This window comes from Hibiscus syriacus, unplaced genomic scaffold (genome assembly GCF_006381635.1).
Source record: "Hibiscus syriacus cultivar Baekdansim isolate YM2019G1 unplaced genomic scaffold, ASM638163v2 tig00111718_pilon, whole genome shotgun sequence".
In the NCBI taxonomy this organism is placed as follows: domain Eukaryota; kingdom Viridiplantae; phylum Streptophyta; class Magnoliopsida; order Malvales; family Malvaceae; genus Hibiscus; species Hibiscus syriacus.
Window position 1 is genome coordinate 411,320 of NW_024063161.1, and position 17,341 is coordinate 428,660.

Consider the following 17,341-nt stretch of genomic DNA (forward strand, 5'->3'; position numbering starts at 1 on the left):
ATCCCAACACAGATACTCCGGGAAACCACAAACACAATGCCATAGAAACAACTGCATTTGGGGTTGGGGCAAGTCTTACAGACTTACAGTTATAACTAATCCAAGTGTTTCATCCTTCTCTCCTCATGTATGCTCATCCTCATCTTCAAGCCATTCCAAATAACTAAACTTATCTATACAACGATAACAAAAAGAATGTTCCAAACCAACTATAATAAATATATGTGAAAAATTATAATCTTACGATTATAACTAATTTTCACAAAATCCAAACTTCAGAACCAAAATTTCACAATGCACATCCCTAATATCTCTCAGAATTCAAACTGTCTTGAACCTAAACTAATTTGAAAGTGAAACCCAATATATTAATACAGTTTCGTAGCTTTAGTACCCATACTCTAATTTTTAGTTGGAGTACAAATTGGCGTTTTCAATCAAAACAATAACAATTGATTCTATTTGAATCATTGTGAGATCTTAAACATCCACCAACCATTATTTTAAGAATCGATTTAACAATATGGGGATTTTTTAGTCTAAAATCGATAGAACAGAAGAGATGAAGGGGTTGAAAATAGCTTTATAAGAGCAGATAGGAAGGGTTTTCTAATTTGAAAAAGAAATGGATTTCAAAACTCTAAACTTGATAGGAGGAGAAATAATTCATTTTTCTCGTGAGTAAAAGGGGAAAATGGCATTATCCTCAACTAATAAAAAAATTAATAATAAAAATATTCTTTTAGTTTACTAAGTAAAAAGAAGATAAAAGACTGAAGAATACAGATTCTAAACTAGAAAAAAAATACATACTTCAAGAACTAAAAAGAAAAGCCTTTTTATTTTTTAAAAAAAAGTATTTAAAAGCATGTCAAAGAAGTATTCAGAACCAAAATAAATTGAAATAAAGGAAAGGTTCAATGAAATTAAATAAACTATGGTTTACCCACTAAATAAAAACTTGAGCAAATTCAAACCATGTTCTAGCAACTAAAAAAACCCCTTTCCAAAAGCATAGCATAAAAGTCCAAAACTTCGGCACTAAAAAACTAATATAGCCAAGAGTTGATAAAAGGTCTAGCATATTCTCGGCCAGGATACCATACCCCAAATTCCGGTCATTTTAGACTCAGGAAACAAGGTTATCATTCAGTGATAGTGACGCCAATCGGTCAGCTGGACTGTTGGCCTGTTGTTGAGCAGCAACACTCCTCAACACCTCCATGGCCTCAGATACTTTAGCCTTCAAAGACTCTGGTGATTCAAGGAGATGCAAAACCTCTGTTTGGTCCATCTCCAGTAGCATGCCTGTAACCTTGGCTGTTGAATCACGCTCCAGCCTTTCCACAAGGGGGTATAGGCTTTCACCGAGCATCTGCTCAACAGTTGCAACGAATATATAAAGATCTCAAAGCTAAATAAACCAGAAACGAAACCCCCACCAACTGTAAAAAGATATCAACAAATGGACTTACAGTCCTCTGATGTTCAGGTGATGCATTTGCAAGAGCTGTGGCCAATGCTGGTACAGGCATAGGCTGCCCAATGCCAGCATTGGGCAATGGCATGCCACCCATGTCATATGGAGCAGAAAGCATGCCTCCAGGAACATTAGATATTGGAACTTCAGGCATCATAAGACCTGGGGGATAACGATAGACACGTCCCCTGGGCAGCATCTGGAACGAGGATGAATTAGTATGATGAATACAGCCATAGCATAAAATGCGGGTTCCAACACATACGCAGACAGCTCACCTGCTGCTGCATCAATGGCACTGGTTGCTGATACTGTTGCACCTGACCTGCTCCTCGTCGTCCCCCTGGTTGCTGTCCCTGCTGAACCATGGGAACAAAAAAATTTGGGACAGAAGGGCCACCAGGCCTCATTCCAGGAACCAGTTGTTGCTGATAACCAAAACCAGTCTAAAATAGATAACACAAGGAAACAAGCATATCCATAATTCAGATGTTCTCAACAAAAGCAAATCCTCAAAACAGACAACTATGCCAACTTAGACTGAGGGACAAAGTAAAAAAATGTCAACCATGTAAAACTGAGAGAAAAGAGTAAAGATATATTACTTGTGGAGGAATGATAGCTGGAGGTGCTTGCCCATATAAAAACTGTTGGCCAGGACCTGAAGCACCGGAAGGATACATTGGAATACGAGGACTGACAGAAGACATAGCAAGCGGCCTCATTTGGGAAAACTGAGCCTGAAAAATATAAAATGAGATAAAACTAATTGAAATACAGAATGATTTGTGGAACTATCAGAGAACCCATTACTTGGATGGGTTTGAAATTTATGTTAAAAAATACCCAAGATTTGCATTTATTCTAATCCTCGGAAAATCTTATCCCATGACCACGTCCTCGCATGCATCAGACACAATGTTGGACAAGGATACTCAAAGAAAAATGAAGAGATGGAACAAAACAACATAAATACACTTAAATCCCAAACGATTAAGAACATTAAGCCAATAATTTCAGAAGTAAGAAGCACAATACATTTAATAAATTACAAACAAAACTATATAAAAGAAAACTATGCAAAGCAATAATCAAAGCATGATTGCAAGAAAATAACTAGATGGCCAAAAAATCAACAAAAATGGTATTACCTGTAGCCTTGCTCTTCTCTCTTCTTTCCTTTGAGCAAGTGCAACATAAAGTGGTTTGCTAGCAACCATTTTACCATTCATCTCAGCAAGCTGTACATGCATAACAAATGTACTAACTAGAATATGACCTCATATTTAGATAAACACCCAAAGAGAAAACAAATTCAAACTTACAGCACGAGATGCTTCTTCAGGGGTTGAAAAGGCCACAAACCCAGAGCCCTTGCTAATTCCAATAGGATCACGCAAAACCTGCAAAGTTTTCAAGGGGAAAAGGCAGTAACTAATATAAAATGAACAAGAATACAGTATCTAGCATCAGCAATCAACCAAGACTCATTTTACAGACCTTGCACGAAGTAATGGTACCAAACTCTGAAAACAGTTCTGTCAATGCTTCATCACCAATACTGTCATCCAAGTTTTTAATATATAAATTCAAACCCTGGAATTTATCAGCAGCTTCCTTTAAAGTCTGCTCATATCGGGCTTTTCGCTCATTCTCTCTTTCAGATTTTTTCAGGGCTTTTCCAACATACCACTCTTTTTTGTCAAACTTCTTTCCATTAAGAGCTTCAACAGCTTTAGCAGCAGCAGCAGCATTTTCAAAATTGACAAATCCAAAACCCTTTAACTTCCCATCTGCATCCCTCATAACTACAGCACTAGTAATTTCACCATATTCACCAAAATTTAATTTCAAGTCTTCATCTGTTGTAGACTCAGAAAGATTTTTCACATAAACATTATTGAATGTGGCCTTATCCAAACCAGTGTCTCTTTCCTGCTTACGAAGGAAAGGTTCAACATAGACCTGTTTCTCATTGATCAACATGCCATTTAATTTATTGATTGCATTTTGAGCAGATTCTTCATTGTCAAATTGTACAAAACCATAGCCTTTAGACTGGCCAAGACCATCAGTAGCTATCTTGAAAGAAAGGATGTTTCCAAATGAAAAAAATGTATCATGTAATGCTTTGTGGTCAATAGACTTGTCCATGTTCTACAGCAGAAACAAAAAACAAAGGATTAGGTCAATATTGGAAGCCAACAATAGCACATGGAGAAAACAAGCATGCATGAGAATGATTACAAATAGAAAGAATGAAGTTTAAGAAAGGATATTTTGCATCTATATTTGCATGAATATTGAGAATGGATGGGCAGAGATTTGAACGGGTAAGAACAAAGGTACTAAAAGACCTGACAACAACTCCCAATCAAAATGACTATATTTTTTATTTTAGAGGGGGAAGTAGCCATAGGAGAAAGAAAGGGTGTGAAAAAAATTCAACAAGACTGAAAATGGCTTGATACCTTGATAAATATGTTTGCAGTACCACTCTTACGAAGACTAGGGTCTCGCTGAGAGTACATGATACGAATGGGCTTGTTATTCAGTGGCGTGAAATTCAGTAGATCCAATGCCCTAGCAGCTATAGACAAGAATAAAAAAAGGGCGATGTTAATTAAAAAAGACAGCATTAATTAATTGCAGAATTCAAAAGTAAGAAATCATTCTCCCAGATAAAAATTATTTAGAACAGAAACATCAGAGATATGAATTCTAAAACTTAATTTTTTAAGTGAATTTCTAACATAATAGTTCAGTCCACTCTTGTGGACATAATAGGAAACAAATTGGGTAAATCTGTGTCAAATACTTAGTAAATCTAAAGAATACATTAAGAATAGTTTAAAAGCAAAACATAGGAATTGAAAAGCTGTGTAAAGTATTTTTGAAAAGATACATTTTTATATTTAAAAGAATCCAATACGAAAAGTTTCAAGGCAAAACATAGGAAATGACGATATCTACACTTCAAGAAAACATTGCGATTTAGCTATCAACAGAAATGGTATAGATACAATAGTACACTTAAACTTTGCAACTAAATTGGATTAAACATTAATTAGCTTAAATTCTACACAAAATAAAGAACTTCCAATAAAATCTACACATAAATATTTCTCAAAAATTTTCATATCACCACAAACAAAGTTTCCCGAAAATAAATAATATATATTCACATTCCAAATGAATTAAAAATCAGGCTAAGCAACAAAGATATTTAAATAATTAAATCACTAAACAGAGAATAAATTTTAAATCTAAGTAGAAGACTAACCATCACGAGGATCGTTATAGTTAACATAGCCATAGCCTAGAGAGCGGCCAGAAGCCAAGTCCCGACAAACTCTTACTGAAGCGACCTGAGCCATCTGGCTAAATGTTTGGTAGAGCTGTTCGTCGGTAACGGTAGGATCAAGATCCCCAACATAGAGCGATGTAAGCATAAACTGCGGTCCTCCGGTCACGGGAGCAACACCGTTCGGCGCGGAAACCGTCGCCTGATACTGGACCTGAATCTGTGCCATAAAAAACTGCAGCCCTAACTCTTCTAGATCGTTCTTTTTTTTCTTTTTTCAGTTTTTTTCCTCTCTTGTTATTCAATCAAAACTATTGAGGAAAATATAAAAACAGATTCTAAATCTAAATTAAAAATAAGGAGATTTTTTTCGGTGTCTTGAATAAAAGATAGTGATCCGCAAAATGGGGATAAAATCGTCAGAGATCCGGAGCTGAACGGAACGATAATGCCGACGACGTAGAAAAGAGTAGTTTATGATTTTCTCCTTTTTTTGGATTTTTTTTTTAAATGACAAAAATGGGGGAGGGCAGAACGAACTGCGCCGCACCGGAAAAGAAGCAACTGTGTCGGTTTTATAGGTATGAAGGTTTTGAAGAAACCCTGCTTTGTTTCGGTAAGCTAATCATTACCGTTGGATCTTTTGATGCTATAAAAGTTGGCTATTTTATCCAATTACACCACATCTTATAAATAAATATCAAATGACAGTCATCTTTTTCTAAAATTTTAGGTATGCACAAATGATTGACTGTGATTTTGCATACATAACGCTCAAACCTCCAAAAGACACATTAATTAAACATATTTTTATTGATGCGGAAGGATTTTGAAAATACGTAATAAACAACAAGTTTATTTTTTAAAATTTAAGCAATATATGAATGGTTAAGTATTAAAATGAATGAATGAATAAATAAATAATATAAATAAATAAATAATTTTTTAGAAAAAAGAAAAAATACAACAAAAAAATAGCCCAACAAACTAGGATTTTTACAACATCACCCCGCCGCCCAACGTTTCAGTCATTGGTTCTACCTTATATCCAACAACCCAGATGAGATAAACCCTAGGGTTTCATCATAATCTTAGTGAGCTGTATCGTCGTTTCTGTCAAGATTGAGCCATCACCTCAACCATGATTGTTGTCACTTCTGCTACGACTACTACCACCGCTATCCGTCCCTGACATATTTCCGATCGTTGTCGTTTCAACCTGCCAATAACACATCAATCAATCATCTCAAAAGAGCAAAAAAAAAAAGTAAAAAATTGAATATTTTTGCTTATTCAAATTAGGACAAACAAAAAGCAACAATCATATTGTCAATCAAAAAGGGGCAGAAGATTAGAGTGAATCGACCATGTAACATATATTCGAGTATAAATACGAAACAAGGGCAACCAAACAGGGGATTCGAAAATTTTTAGAAACAGGAGAGATAAATATAAAGAGAGAGAAGGAAAATATAAAAAAAAGATAAAGAGAACAAACTTCCCCTTTGGAGATAACGAGAGCCCTCTCGCCGGTGTTGGAACGTTCGAAAAAGAATAAAGGTAGTCTTTTTTTATTTTGGATGTTGAGTTTTGAGAGTGATTGAAGATTAGAGTCGAGTTTGGGAGTGGGTATGCCAAGGGTTTCGAAGAGGAAAAAATAAGACGGAAAATGGTGGTAATCGACCCCTCTTCGTACATAATTATTTTTAAATTTAATTATATTTAAAAAAAGGTTATGACAAGTTGTATTTAACAATGACAAGGGAAGATGTTGTAAATAGGTAGAGGCCTGTCCAATCATCTGTGATCAAACATGATCTTGAAAATAGGTTCATTAATGATGAATTTAGTTAAGCATACGGAGGGATATCATGCATGCTAAAGTGATGGTAGAAACGAATAGCTAGTAAAATAGAAGCACATTTTGATGCTAAAGTGATTCAACAAAAGCAGCCATGTAGCACATTTTGAATCTCAATCCACTATGATTTAAGTTTGCCGACTCCACATGAGGCAAAATCCCTTAGTTTTATTATAGAATAAATGTCGGATTGATCATAATTCGTCCTTTTTAGCATTTATCTATTATAATAATTTTTAATATGCTATATATTTAGATAAAATATAATAGTATTTTTTTATCAATACCACGGCAGTTTAATTGATAAAGTACAATTTAATAATAATATGTAATGGTGAGATTGTATTGGCAAATGAAAGGACAGTCAAAAACTGAAGATGGGAATGTTGAGATTGTCTTGCTGCCTGAAAGGTTACGAAAAGAATAGAAGGGTGGGTCGGGGGAGTCCAAAATAACTTTACCAAGTAGGGGTGGGTCGGGGGAGTCCAAAATAACTTTAGCAAGTAGGGGTGTGTATTATCGGGTATCGTATATTATCCAATCTGAATTTTCGGATATTCGAAAATTTCGGATATCTAAAGTAATGATCCGTATTTGATCCAAAAAAATCGGATATCCGAATATCTGGATCCGGATCCGAACATGATTTTTGTTAGAACAACAAAAAAAGAAAATAACAAATGATAAAGGGGACATAATAAGTTTTGTATGAAGAGGAGATAAAAAAAAAACATAATGGATTTGTATCCAGCTTAATTTCATTCTGAATATTTTAACATGTACCTAAGAATTAAAGATAAGAAATGGCGAAACATATATGTTCTTTTATTCTCTTCTACATGTTTACAGAAGCAAAAACATGTTTAGGCTGCACCAATATTTGAGAAAACTGCATCAATTTAGGAAAATGGAGGACAAATTAAATTAGTCTTTCATGTATAACATTCTTTGATACAACTTCAAATAACTCTCTTCTTTAGTTGTTCATAAAAAATTAACAGCAATTAAAATATTCATATTTGCTTGTGATGATGATAGAAATTGTTGGTAGTAGCAACTAAAATATCGAAAGGGAAATACTTTGAAGGGCATTGAAAGTCGAGTAAGAGTGTAAGACAAATAACCAGGGAAGGGGACGACGAAAAACAGAGAAATGAAATGAGGGTTACTATGCACTTTACATCACAAAAGCAGGTGGAGTAGGCAAAGAGTTCAAGTTGGGTGATTGTCAGTCAAACAACTCTCTAACACAAATGAAATTTCGTACTAAGAGAAATTAACTTTGACACTAAAGTAATAAGTAATACCCACACTTCTCTGGGTTTGAAAGAATCCATGTCGCCCAAACAACTCTAGGTTTGAAACCTATTAATATAGCCCAAATTTATTCGGTTTTCGGATAATCCGAAATTGAATTTTTATCGATCCATATTCGATTCGGAAATCTGAAAAAAGTTTCGGATACCCGATCTAAACTATTAGAAAATTAAAAAACGGATTGAATATCCGAATTTTCGGATCGAATCAACGAATTTGATCGGTCTGATCAGATTTTTTTACACAATCCTATTAGCACGGATATATGAGGGGATCCCACACACTGGAAGAAGAGGTGGGAACCCATCATTAGAAAGACTTTGCTATCATTTGCACGTGTCCAAGAACCCTCTTCCAAATTCCATGCCACATTAGAGGAACTCACTCCATAGAATTCAAACTCAAAACTCCACTACTAATATTAGACTATTCATTCTAAATTAAATTGATCCAAAGATAAAAAAAATAAATCTAAACCCAATTGAATTGATTAGACTATTCATTTTAGCACAAACTCAAAAGAGTTACAATCTTGATCTAGCTAGCTCTCTCCCTTTCAAAGTTCAAGCGTCTATCTCTCATACATTGATTAATTTATATTAGTATAAAATTAAATTTTACATATCTTTATAAGTTTTATTAACATCATTATGTTTTATCAGTGAATTTTAAAAATATTATTATATTACTTTAATTATTAAAAGTTTAATTACATAAAAATAAATTACATTTAATTTAAAAATTTTAATCTCAACTATTAAAACTAGGTAATTCAACTATCTAAAATATATATACCAAGCTTAAAAGTTTTATGTGTAGTTGGAATGATGGATTTTAACTTTTTGTTATATCCTTGGCAGAGCTATAAATTTAAAATTAGAGTGTCATAATTTTAAATTATGATATTTAAATAAAATTATATGATTTTTTTTAAAGGTGTGGTCGATTTATGTTTGGCATAATACAAAGATCAATCCCTAAAGTTTATTAAAATGATCATTTTGTCCCTTATTATTTTATTTGTAGAATTTTGGTCCTAAATGTTTCATTTTAAGGTAAAAAGTCTCATATCATTAACTAAATAGTCATTTTGGTTTTTATTCTTTTTTTCCTAAAGCATTTTGATCCTCAATGTTTCATTTTAGAGTAAAAATGTTTCTCTTTTAGATTGTTAACAATTTGTTAATTAACTATTTTCATTTAGCCTTAATATACTTTTAGGTGCCTAAACTATAACTTAAATTGACTTTTCGTGTCTAAAGATTTTTCATTAAAAATAAGCGCCTAATGTTTTCTCTGTTACTCTTTTAGGTGTTTATTGTTAAAAAAACCGTTAACTATCACGTGCATGTTCAGATTTTTTAAAAAATAAATTATATAATAATTTAATTAAAAAAACGTGTCGCTTAATGGTTTTTTTAACAGTAGGCATCTAAAAGTGTAACGGACAAAACATTATGCACTTATTTTTAATGAAAAAAATCTTTAGGCACCAAAAATCAATTTGAGATATAATTTAGGCATCTGAAAGTATATTAAGCCTTTCATTTATAAAGAAATCTTTTTACACTAAAATGAAATATTAAGGGTCAAATTTCTCTAAAAAAAGAAATAAAATGATTATCTGAATGAATGTTAGAGACTAATTTTAATGTTATAACATTTATTTTTTTAAGACCTTTTCAAAGGTGGTGTGATTTATTTATTTTTATATTATATTATAAATTTATATAAAAAAACGTTTTTATTAGAAATATTTGGGTGTCATTTGACACCCCTCCTTCGAAGTTGACTTCATCCACGATTATATGTTAAAATTATTATGATAAAAATACGACACCAATCTTTGTACTATAATTATCCAAAAAAAAAAATCTTTGTACTATAATTTGATCGTCCTATAAAAAAACAAATTAATCCATCTGCAGTTATCTTAAATTACAGCTAAAATATAAAAGTAAGATGTTAAAATTAAAATAGCATGACAAGTAAATATTCAATTATAGTTACATTTTTATTTTATAAATGAACTTTAAGAAGGAATGTAAAATATTAGCTTATTTAAAATCAACCCAAGTAAAAATAATAGATCAAAAAAATAAAATAAAAAATAATTTTTTAATGTAAATACAAATAAACTAAAAATACTAATATAAGTACATAAATAACATTATTTCTCTAAAATAAATGCAAGGAATTAAAATAAAAAATATTAATTTGCCCAAACTTGAATATATACAATGAAAACCATCTAAAAGGCCGAAACCATGAGAATATTAAGATTAGATATTATGGGTTGGGCTCTCAGATTTCTGAAATGAAAGTAACCCAATCCATTCTGTGTATCTTCACTTGACACCGATGCTACGGTCCCCACCTGCTTGTTAAAAAACCTTTCCATCTAAGAAGACTAGCGCAGTAAATGATACGAGACAGATCGCAGTTGTTCGAGATTGATTTGGTCAAGGTTCGATAAATATTCGGATCGAATGAACTCGACTCGAATTCTTAACGAGTCGAAACAAGCTGCTTGATACTCGACTCAAAAAGCTCGTGAGCAGCTCGAAAATATAATATATTAAGATTTTATTTTTTAAAAATAAATTATTAATAATATTAACATTTATGTATTGATTTTTTTAAATACAGTAAGATTTTTATGTATTTAAGATTCAGGTTCGAGTTAGAGGCTTTAATCTAGTTAAGTTTAAGATTTTTTTTTTTCATTTCGAGCCTTTTCAAGTTGCTCACAAGCTTCAGTTTAGGATTTCGAGTTTGAGTCAAGTTTAAAAATTTTAAACTCACGAGTTTTCGAGTCGAGTCGAGTTTCATTTCAGAATTTTTAAATCAAGTCTAGCTTAACAATATTTGAACTTGACTCGGCTTGTTTACACCCCAAAAGAATCCAGTCTCTATTCCCTCCTCATCATGCAAAATTTCGAATATTATTATGCATCTCTTCATTGCGAATTGATAGTGAAAAAATTTAGAACAGCTGTCACCCTCTTGCAGCCAATCCATTCTAGCCTTTTGTTGATAGAATAACCCCTCTACCCTTTCTAAATCCTCAAGCTCCAACTGCAATCTTCTTTCCTCATCCATACTGCCTAAATCAGGGTTAGACAAATTCAGAACTTGTTGCCTCTCTAACTGACTCCTCTTCTGAGCAACTTTACTAGAGATATCAACATACTTTTCCTTATTAAATCTCCTCAACACAACCTTAAACCTTTTGAGCTTATGAATCAACACCTGCATACCCTGAGCCGTAACCTCCCAAGAGAGCCTAACAATACCCCTAAACTCAGGGTAAAGGGCCCAAAAGCTAAAATACTCAAAAGACTAGGTTTGAAGGTACACTCTCCCTAGCTCACCAAACAGTTGCTAAACAGTGATATGAAATTCCAGGAGCTTGAAACTCCACAGAAGAATCAGGAAAACTATCACATCAACTAGAATTTACAAGCACCCTATCCAAATTCCTAGCAAGATAACCAATCTCATGCTTATTTGACCAAGTAAAAAGAGGTCCAAAATAAGGATGATCAACCACCCCAATTCCCCCATACAATCCTGTAAATCCTCCATATCAGAGGTGCATTAAAATTAGTCTCCTCAGCATTGGAGCTTTTATTGATATCAGCCACAACATTAAAATCTCTACCTATTAAAACAAGGCATATCCCTAACCAAAGAAGCAACCACATGAAGATCCTGCCATAACCCCTTCCTCACATAGCCATCATTATTACCATAAATGACAGAAATAACAACCTGCTTACCCCCAAGATAACCAGAGAGAGAAACAGATTGAGCAGTTACATGTAAGACAGAAAAACTTAACCCCTTCTTCGAAAGGAGCCAAATCCAGTGGATTAATGTAATTATTTCTTAACAAACTTATAAAAATCAAAATATTTTGGGGGCTTATAATACTACGAAGACAAGCCTTTTAAATCAACTTACATAAATTCGACCAGTTTGACTATTGCTATTCTTACTCCTTTCCGGTACTAAAGCTACGACCAGTTTTAGACGATGCCAAAGTTTTATATTATATAATCAATCATCTGTTACACATTTGGTCTTCATAGGTATTTGTGTAAGAATACCACTAATCATCTGTCGATATCTTTTTTTTTTTTGGGGGGGGGGGAAGAGAAAGGTGTTAAATTTGTAATAGCATGGTATTTAATTTCTAAACTTGACCAGTTACAGACTCCTATTATAACTGATATTGTCCTTTTGATTGGACGAAAATGCATATGAATGCAGGCGTATTTCTGATTGATTCCATTTGTTTTTGTGGTATATATGCGTTCTCATATAGATGACATCTTGTAGATGTCACTGGCTTGCCACATCATATGACTAATCAGTTGCAGCTGCATATCATTTTACTTGCTGACGGAACTTTTTTTCTGACGCTAAGGCAAAGACATGGTTGAAGCGGAAACAGTTGTATGCACGTAGAAGGATCTTTTATATGGCATGATTTGATGCAGGTGCGAAATACTGGTCTATGATATGCAATTTGATTGGTGGGGATGCACTAACTGCTTTCGGTACAATTTGATGAATAAGTTCAGAAAATGGGGTTCTTCAGTCTCCACCTCATGAGAATTTCGGTGGGTGGAAGTAGCATTCGAAGTTGGTTTCGTATGAGAACGACAACCTTGTACTGGTAGCTTCATATGTTTATTTCCTTTATTGACTGTCTTTAGTCTTAATATTTTCAAGGGCGACATGCTAGAGATTAATATACAGGTGAGGTCGGTCAGACAATTTGGCATGAGAGTTTTGATGATAGATCTGATTTCTTCTTATTGTGTTTCTATTGGTCCATTTCCAGGCCTTTTGAAGAACTTGCATTCAAGCATCTCTCAATCAAATTAAGCCACCAGTCAACGGCTTCAGTTGCAGAACACAGAGGATCAGTGGAGGTCATGACTCCCTCAAAACTAAAAAATCTTTAATATATATGATCTTTGTAAATTTGTTTTTCTAAAGGCTTAAAATAATTTTTAGTGTTTAAACTATACCTTAAAATATAATTTGATATCTGAAGAATTTTTTGCTAAGAATAAATGGTTAATGTTTTCAACGTTACACTTGTAGAAATATGAATGTAACGGTCGTTTAAATTTATCTGTTATCTGACCCATGTCACGCATATGAAATTTCAAAAATTATTTTATTTAAAAAATACTATTATAATTTAAAAAAAGTATTCAAATTTTACATAATTCATCGTTATTTTTCACGTGGAACTATGACCGTCACTATTAACATCATCAAAATTATCTTACCGTAACGATCAAAACTCAATCCTCGCCTACTAAAAACTTATCGTCGTGAAAAACACTAAAAAAGATCGTCGGTTTTAAATTTTTTTTCCGTTTATTTTCTAGTGATTTTGACAGTTACAATCGTCTGTACTTTACGCCGTCATTACTATTAAATTCCTCATCTTACTCCGAACAAAATAATATTTTTATAATTAAAAATTTTAAAATAAAAATATACAGTAGATACAAGTATAACAGAAAAATTATATACACCTTAAAAATATAACATAAAAAATATTAAACACATATTATTAATAAAAATTTCTTTAAATATCAAATCATATATATAACGAAAAAAATATTAAATATATATTTATTAATAAAAAATTCTTTAAATACCGAATTATATTTAAGGACTAAAAATATATTATTAAGCGTCTTTTAAATGATCTTCAAATTTTGAAGTCCCAATAAATATCCGAACGGAATGAATTAAATTCATGATATAAAAATTAAAATTTCACTTTCCCAAGAGCACCCCGTTGAGTGACCTGTTGTGGTCTAAGTAATAAATACGGCAATTATTGGACGATGGTTAACACACCCTTTAAATGCCTGTGGGAAGGATGGAAAATTCTTTCAGTTCTAAACTCTTTTTTTTTTCTAATTGGAGAGTCAAGATCATGATTGCATGACGAACAATTTCATAGCTAAATAACATATACAAAATCAACCGTCCATCACAAACTAAACTTATGGGGGAAATGAAAGGGGTTTGGTCCTAGCCAAGTGCTTAATACAGATCAAAATCCAGGTGTCATAATCCTCATTTATTACGCATTTAACAAACAAACAAAAATAAGATAAAAACCAATCAAACCCTAAATAAGCAAGAGAAAATGGGGAAGAAAACCCCACTCACCGCCTATATTCATCACCTATCAACTTGCAACAAGCAAAACCTTCCGTAAAAGCCACCGCCATCCATGACGGTGACACCCTCCCTCCTCTGCTCATCTCTCTCTCTAATTTGGCTGTGTTCTTTTTTTGGCGTCCACAAGCAAGGTCATAAATAACATCTACTTTGGTTTTTATGGAGACAAGCTGGTAGGACATCACCCTTGTTTGTCTTCTCCATACCTATCCATGAACAATCTAAACTCAAGTCCCCTGGATCGCTGAAAATATATTTGGTATAATACAAGGAATTTGTGTATAAATTAATATAACCCAAGTAAAAGCACAGTCAAGAATTCAACGATATCCCTGTTTCATCACTATCCATTTTGAAAGTTACATGCCATAAACCAAACGTAAAACATTTATAACCTCGTCAAACAGAGAATCAATCCATTTTGTTATTGGATTATATTCCTGGGGCACTTGATATTTCATGAGAGAATAAAAAAACAGAAGCGAAAGGGGGGGGAGTGGGGACTATAAACAGTTGTAGGCTTAGCGGTTATGGGTAACTTATAGTTTCAAACCTCATCAGAACTGTCGGGGTACTTGTTCAAATCAGGTTTCCGTAAAACTCGAGAAGGGTTAGATGATTCGGATGATGAAGCAGAAGCAGAAGCAGAAGCATGGTGGAGCGAAGTTTCTAAAGCGTCGACTTTAGCCCCTACCTCGGTGGCTTTCTTGCGTATGGAAGAGGCGGAGATATCCCTAAGGTCGTCTTCTTGTAAAACAAGATCAGGGAAGTTGAGCCTAGCGGAAGGACCACGCAAGTAGAAAACGGCGGTGTCGTAAGCACGAGCGGCGGCTATAGGGGTGGTGTAAGAACCGAGCCAAATCCTAGACCTCTTGTTTGGTTCTCTGATTTCAGCAACCCACTTCCCCCACTTCCTCATCCTTATCCCTCTGAATGGTTTCTCCTTCTCCTGTTGCCTATGCAGCTTTCGTTTCTCTCCCTTTGTTGAACTTGAAGTTAAACAACAATCACCTAACTCCATGACACAAAAAGATTAAAAAACAAAATCCTAAAACTCAACTTTTTTATGGATCCTGCCTTGTTTCTGGAGACTATAACTTGTAAGCCATAACAAGAAGAAGAAGAAGAAGAAGAAAAAAAGGGAACAGATTCTAGCTACGGTTAATCAAAGAATACTCTTTGTTTCAAAAGCTATTATTATTGTGTGCGTGTATATATATATATATATATATATAAGCAGCAAAGGAGACGTAATAAAATATATACGAGGGAGAGGGAAGGAGCATTGGTTCCCCACTTGGCTGCTAGTGTATCGTCTGGGCACGGCCGCCACGTTGATGGATCTCCGTTTAGATAAATCCAAATTGGGCCAACATAATCCATCAGCTCTTCTCGTTCTACAAATTTTATGACCCTCTCTCGGTTTCGGCTTGTAATTGTAGGCAAGGCAAGGCAAGGCAGGCATGTGACCCAGCCGACGTGGTTATACACCCAGCCAGCATGCCTACTTCCTTGTTTATTTCTATGTTCAACCTTTATTTATTTATTGTCCTCAACTATGCTGCTATTTCCATAGTCGGCATTCTTTTAAATTCATTTGAAGTACGTACAATTTCACACTCCCCCTCCCCAAAAAAATACTTGCAATCTAATTTTAGGTTAATTTCACCGGTTTAAGGTATGCTTGTGATATCATTTTACAATTATTTTCTCATTAAATATAACGCTTTTGCTAGCGATAACTCGTTACGTCGACAACAATCTACGTACATAGTTAAGGTATATAAATGGGAAAATTTTAGAATACATACAATTTACCACTAATTTCATAGAATAAAATTTACTAATAGTCATTAAACTATGTTAAAATTATGTTTTTGATCATTTAGTTTTTAAAAGTTACCTAATGAATATTAAATTTTAATTTTGTTATAAAATGGACTCAAAACCATTAAGAAATATTTCATTTGACCCTCAATTATAACTAAAATTTAATTTCACACTTAATTTTAATTGAAATAATTTTTATTAGATTCATTGAATTGAAAACAAAATTGATATAGATAAAATAAATGTCATCTTTTAATTTTATATTACAAATATTAAATTTGTACCATATAAATTAAAAATTATTTGATATGATATTATAATATTATGGTTGTATCATTTTTAAATTACATTTAAATTTGTTAATAAAATTTAATTGTTTAAATAACATCATTAATAAAAAAATAATTCTATTATTTGATAATATAAATTTTCCGACGTTGAAAATTATAAATTCTTATTTTACAATACACCAACAATTAAATAATAATTAGTTATAAAATATTTTTGCTGAATAAAAAATTAATTTCATTGTTTGAAAACCGAATTTTTTGAAAATGTTTATTAGTTTTAAAAATAATTTATTTTCATATATTTAAAAAAATGAAATTAATATTTTTTAGAATTATTACTTAAAACATTGAAAAATATTAAAAATAAAATTTTAGTTATAGTTGAAGGGTTAAATAAGATATTTTCTATTAATTTAGTATATTATGTCACCTCTTAATAACATTTAATGATTGTTATTTATTTTTTAACAAAACTTAAAGTTTGATGTCTCTTTTGTAATTTTTAAAAATTTAATGTTAAACAATTTTTAAAAAATTGTGACTATTTATAAATTTTATCCTATTTTATATTAATGATGTATTTTAATATACAATTAAAACTCTATAAATTAATAATGTCAGACCAGAGAAACTTATTAATTTAGAGAGTTATTAATTTATCGATAAATTAATAATTATTAATTTAAAGAGTTTTTAAGTAATTATACTGTACATACCAAGCAAAAAGGAAAATTATTCTATGCTTCTTAGAATTACGTTGCAAGAGATGATTTAAATTAATAATGAGCTCCAAATAGACTTGAACTTTAAAGGAAAACAGACAACTATTGAATCATATTTCAATAGAGTGTAATATATTTTTTTCAGTTTCTATGAATTATTAATTTATGATTTTCTTGGCACAAAAAATTATAAAGGGATCTCAAGAAAAATTATTATCTTATTATTTTATCAAATTTTTCAATTTTTTACATTAACTCTTTTGTCAAGTCAAGTGGGATCCAAGTTGAGAAACAAAAGGGACGGGGATGGGACTT

At 32.4% G+C, this 17,341-nt stretch overlaps 2 protein-coding genes across 2 annotated transcripts; both read right to left on the minus strand.

Moving 5' to 3' along the window:
• Window positions 1-899: 899 nt before the first annotated feature.
• LOC120168289 (polyadenylate-binding protein 2-like) lies at window positions 900-5,013 on the minus strand. Its single transcript, XM_039177065.1, has 9 exons — window positions 4,764-5,013; window positions 3,952-4,070; window positions 2,981-3,637; window positions 2,806-2,883; window positions 2,632-2,721; window positions 2,086-2,220; window positions 1,759-1,926; window positions 1,476-1,679; window positions 900-1,375 (listed from the first exon to the last, which is right to left on the minus strand). Exons 1-9 carry the CDS (start codon window positions 5,011-5,013, stop codon window positions 1,130-1,132), a joined length of 1,947 nt encoding a protein of 648 aa, XP_039032996.1. The 3' UTR covers window positions 900-1,129.
• A 9,703-nt stretch (window positions 5,014-14,716) lies between these two features.
• Window positions 14,717-15,385, minus strand: LOC120168266 (ethylene-responsive transcription factor RAP2-1-like). The gene has a single exon (XM_039177050.1). It carries the CDS (start codon window positions 15,203-15,205, stop codon window positions 14,732-14,734), a length of 474 nt encoding a protein of 157 aa, XP_039032981.1. The 5' UTR covers window positions 15,206-15,385; the 3' UTR covers window positions 14,717-14,731.
• Between the last annotated feature and the right edge of the window lie 1,956 nt (window positions 15,386-17,341).

What these genes read in the sequence shown, in the direction of transcription:
- LOC120168266 (XM_039177050.1), bottom strand. Translation starts at nt 15,205, where the DNA reads ATGGAGTTAGGTGATTGTTGTTTAACTTCAAGTTCAACAAAGGGAGAG.
- LOC120168289 (XM_039177065.1), bottom strand. Translation starts at nt 5,013, where the DNA reads ATGGCACAGATTCAGGTCCAGTATCAGGCGACGGTTTCCGCGCCGAAC. An exon ending in CAGCTATCATTCCTCCACAA is followed by an intron (nt 1,927 to 2,085) that starts GTAATATATCTT and finishes TATCTATTTTAG; the next exon opens with ACTGGTTTTGGTTATCAGCA. An exon ending in CACCTGAACATCAGAGGACT is followed by an intron (nt 1,376 to 1,475) that starts GTAAGTCCATTT and finishes ACTGTTGAGCAG; the next exon opens with ATGCTCGGTGAAAGCCTATA.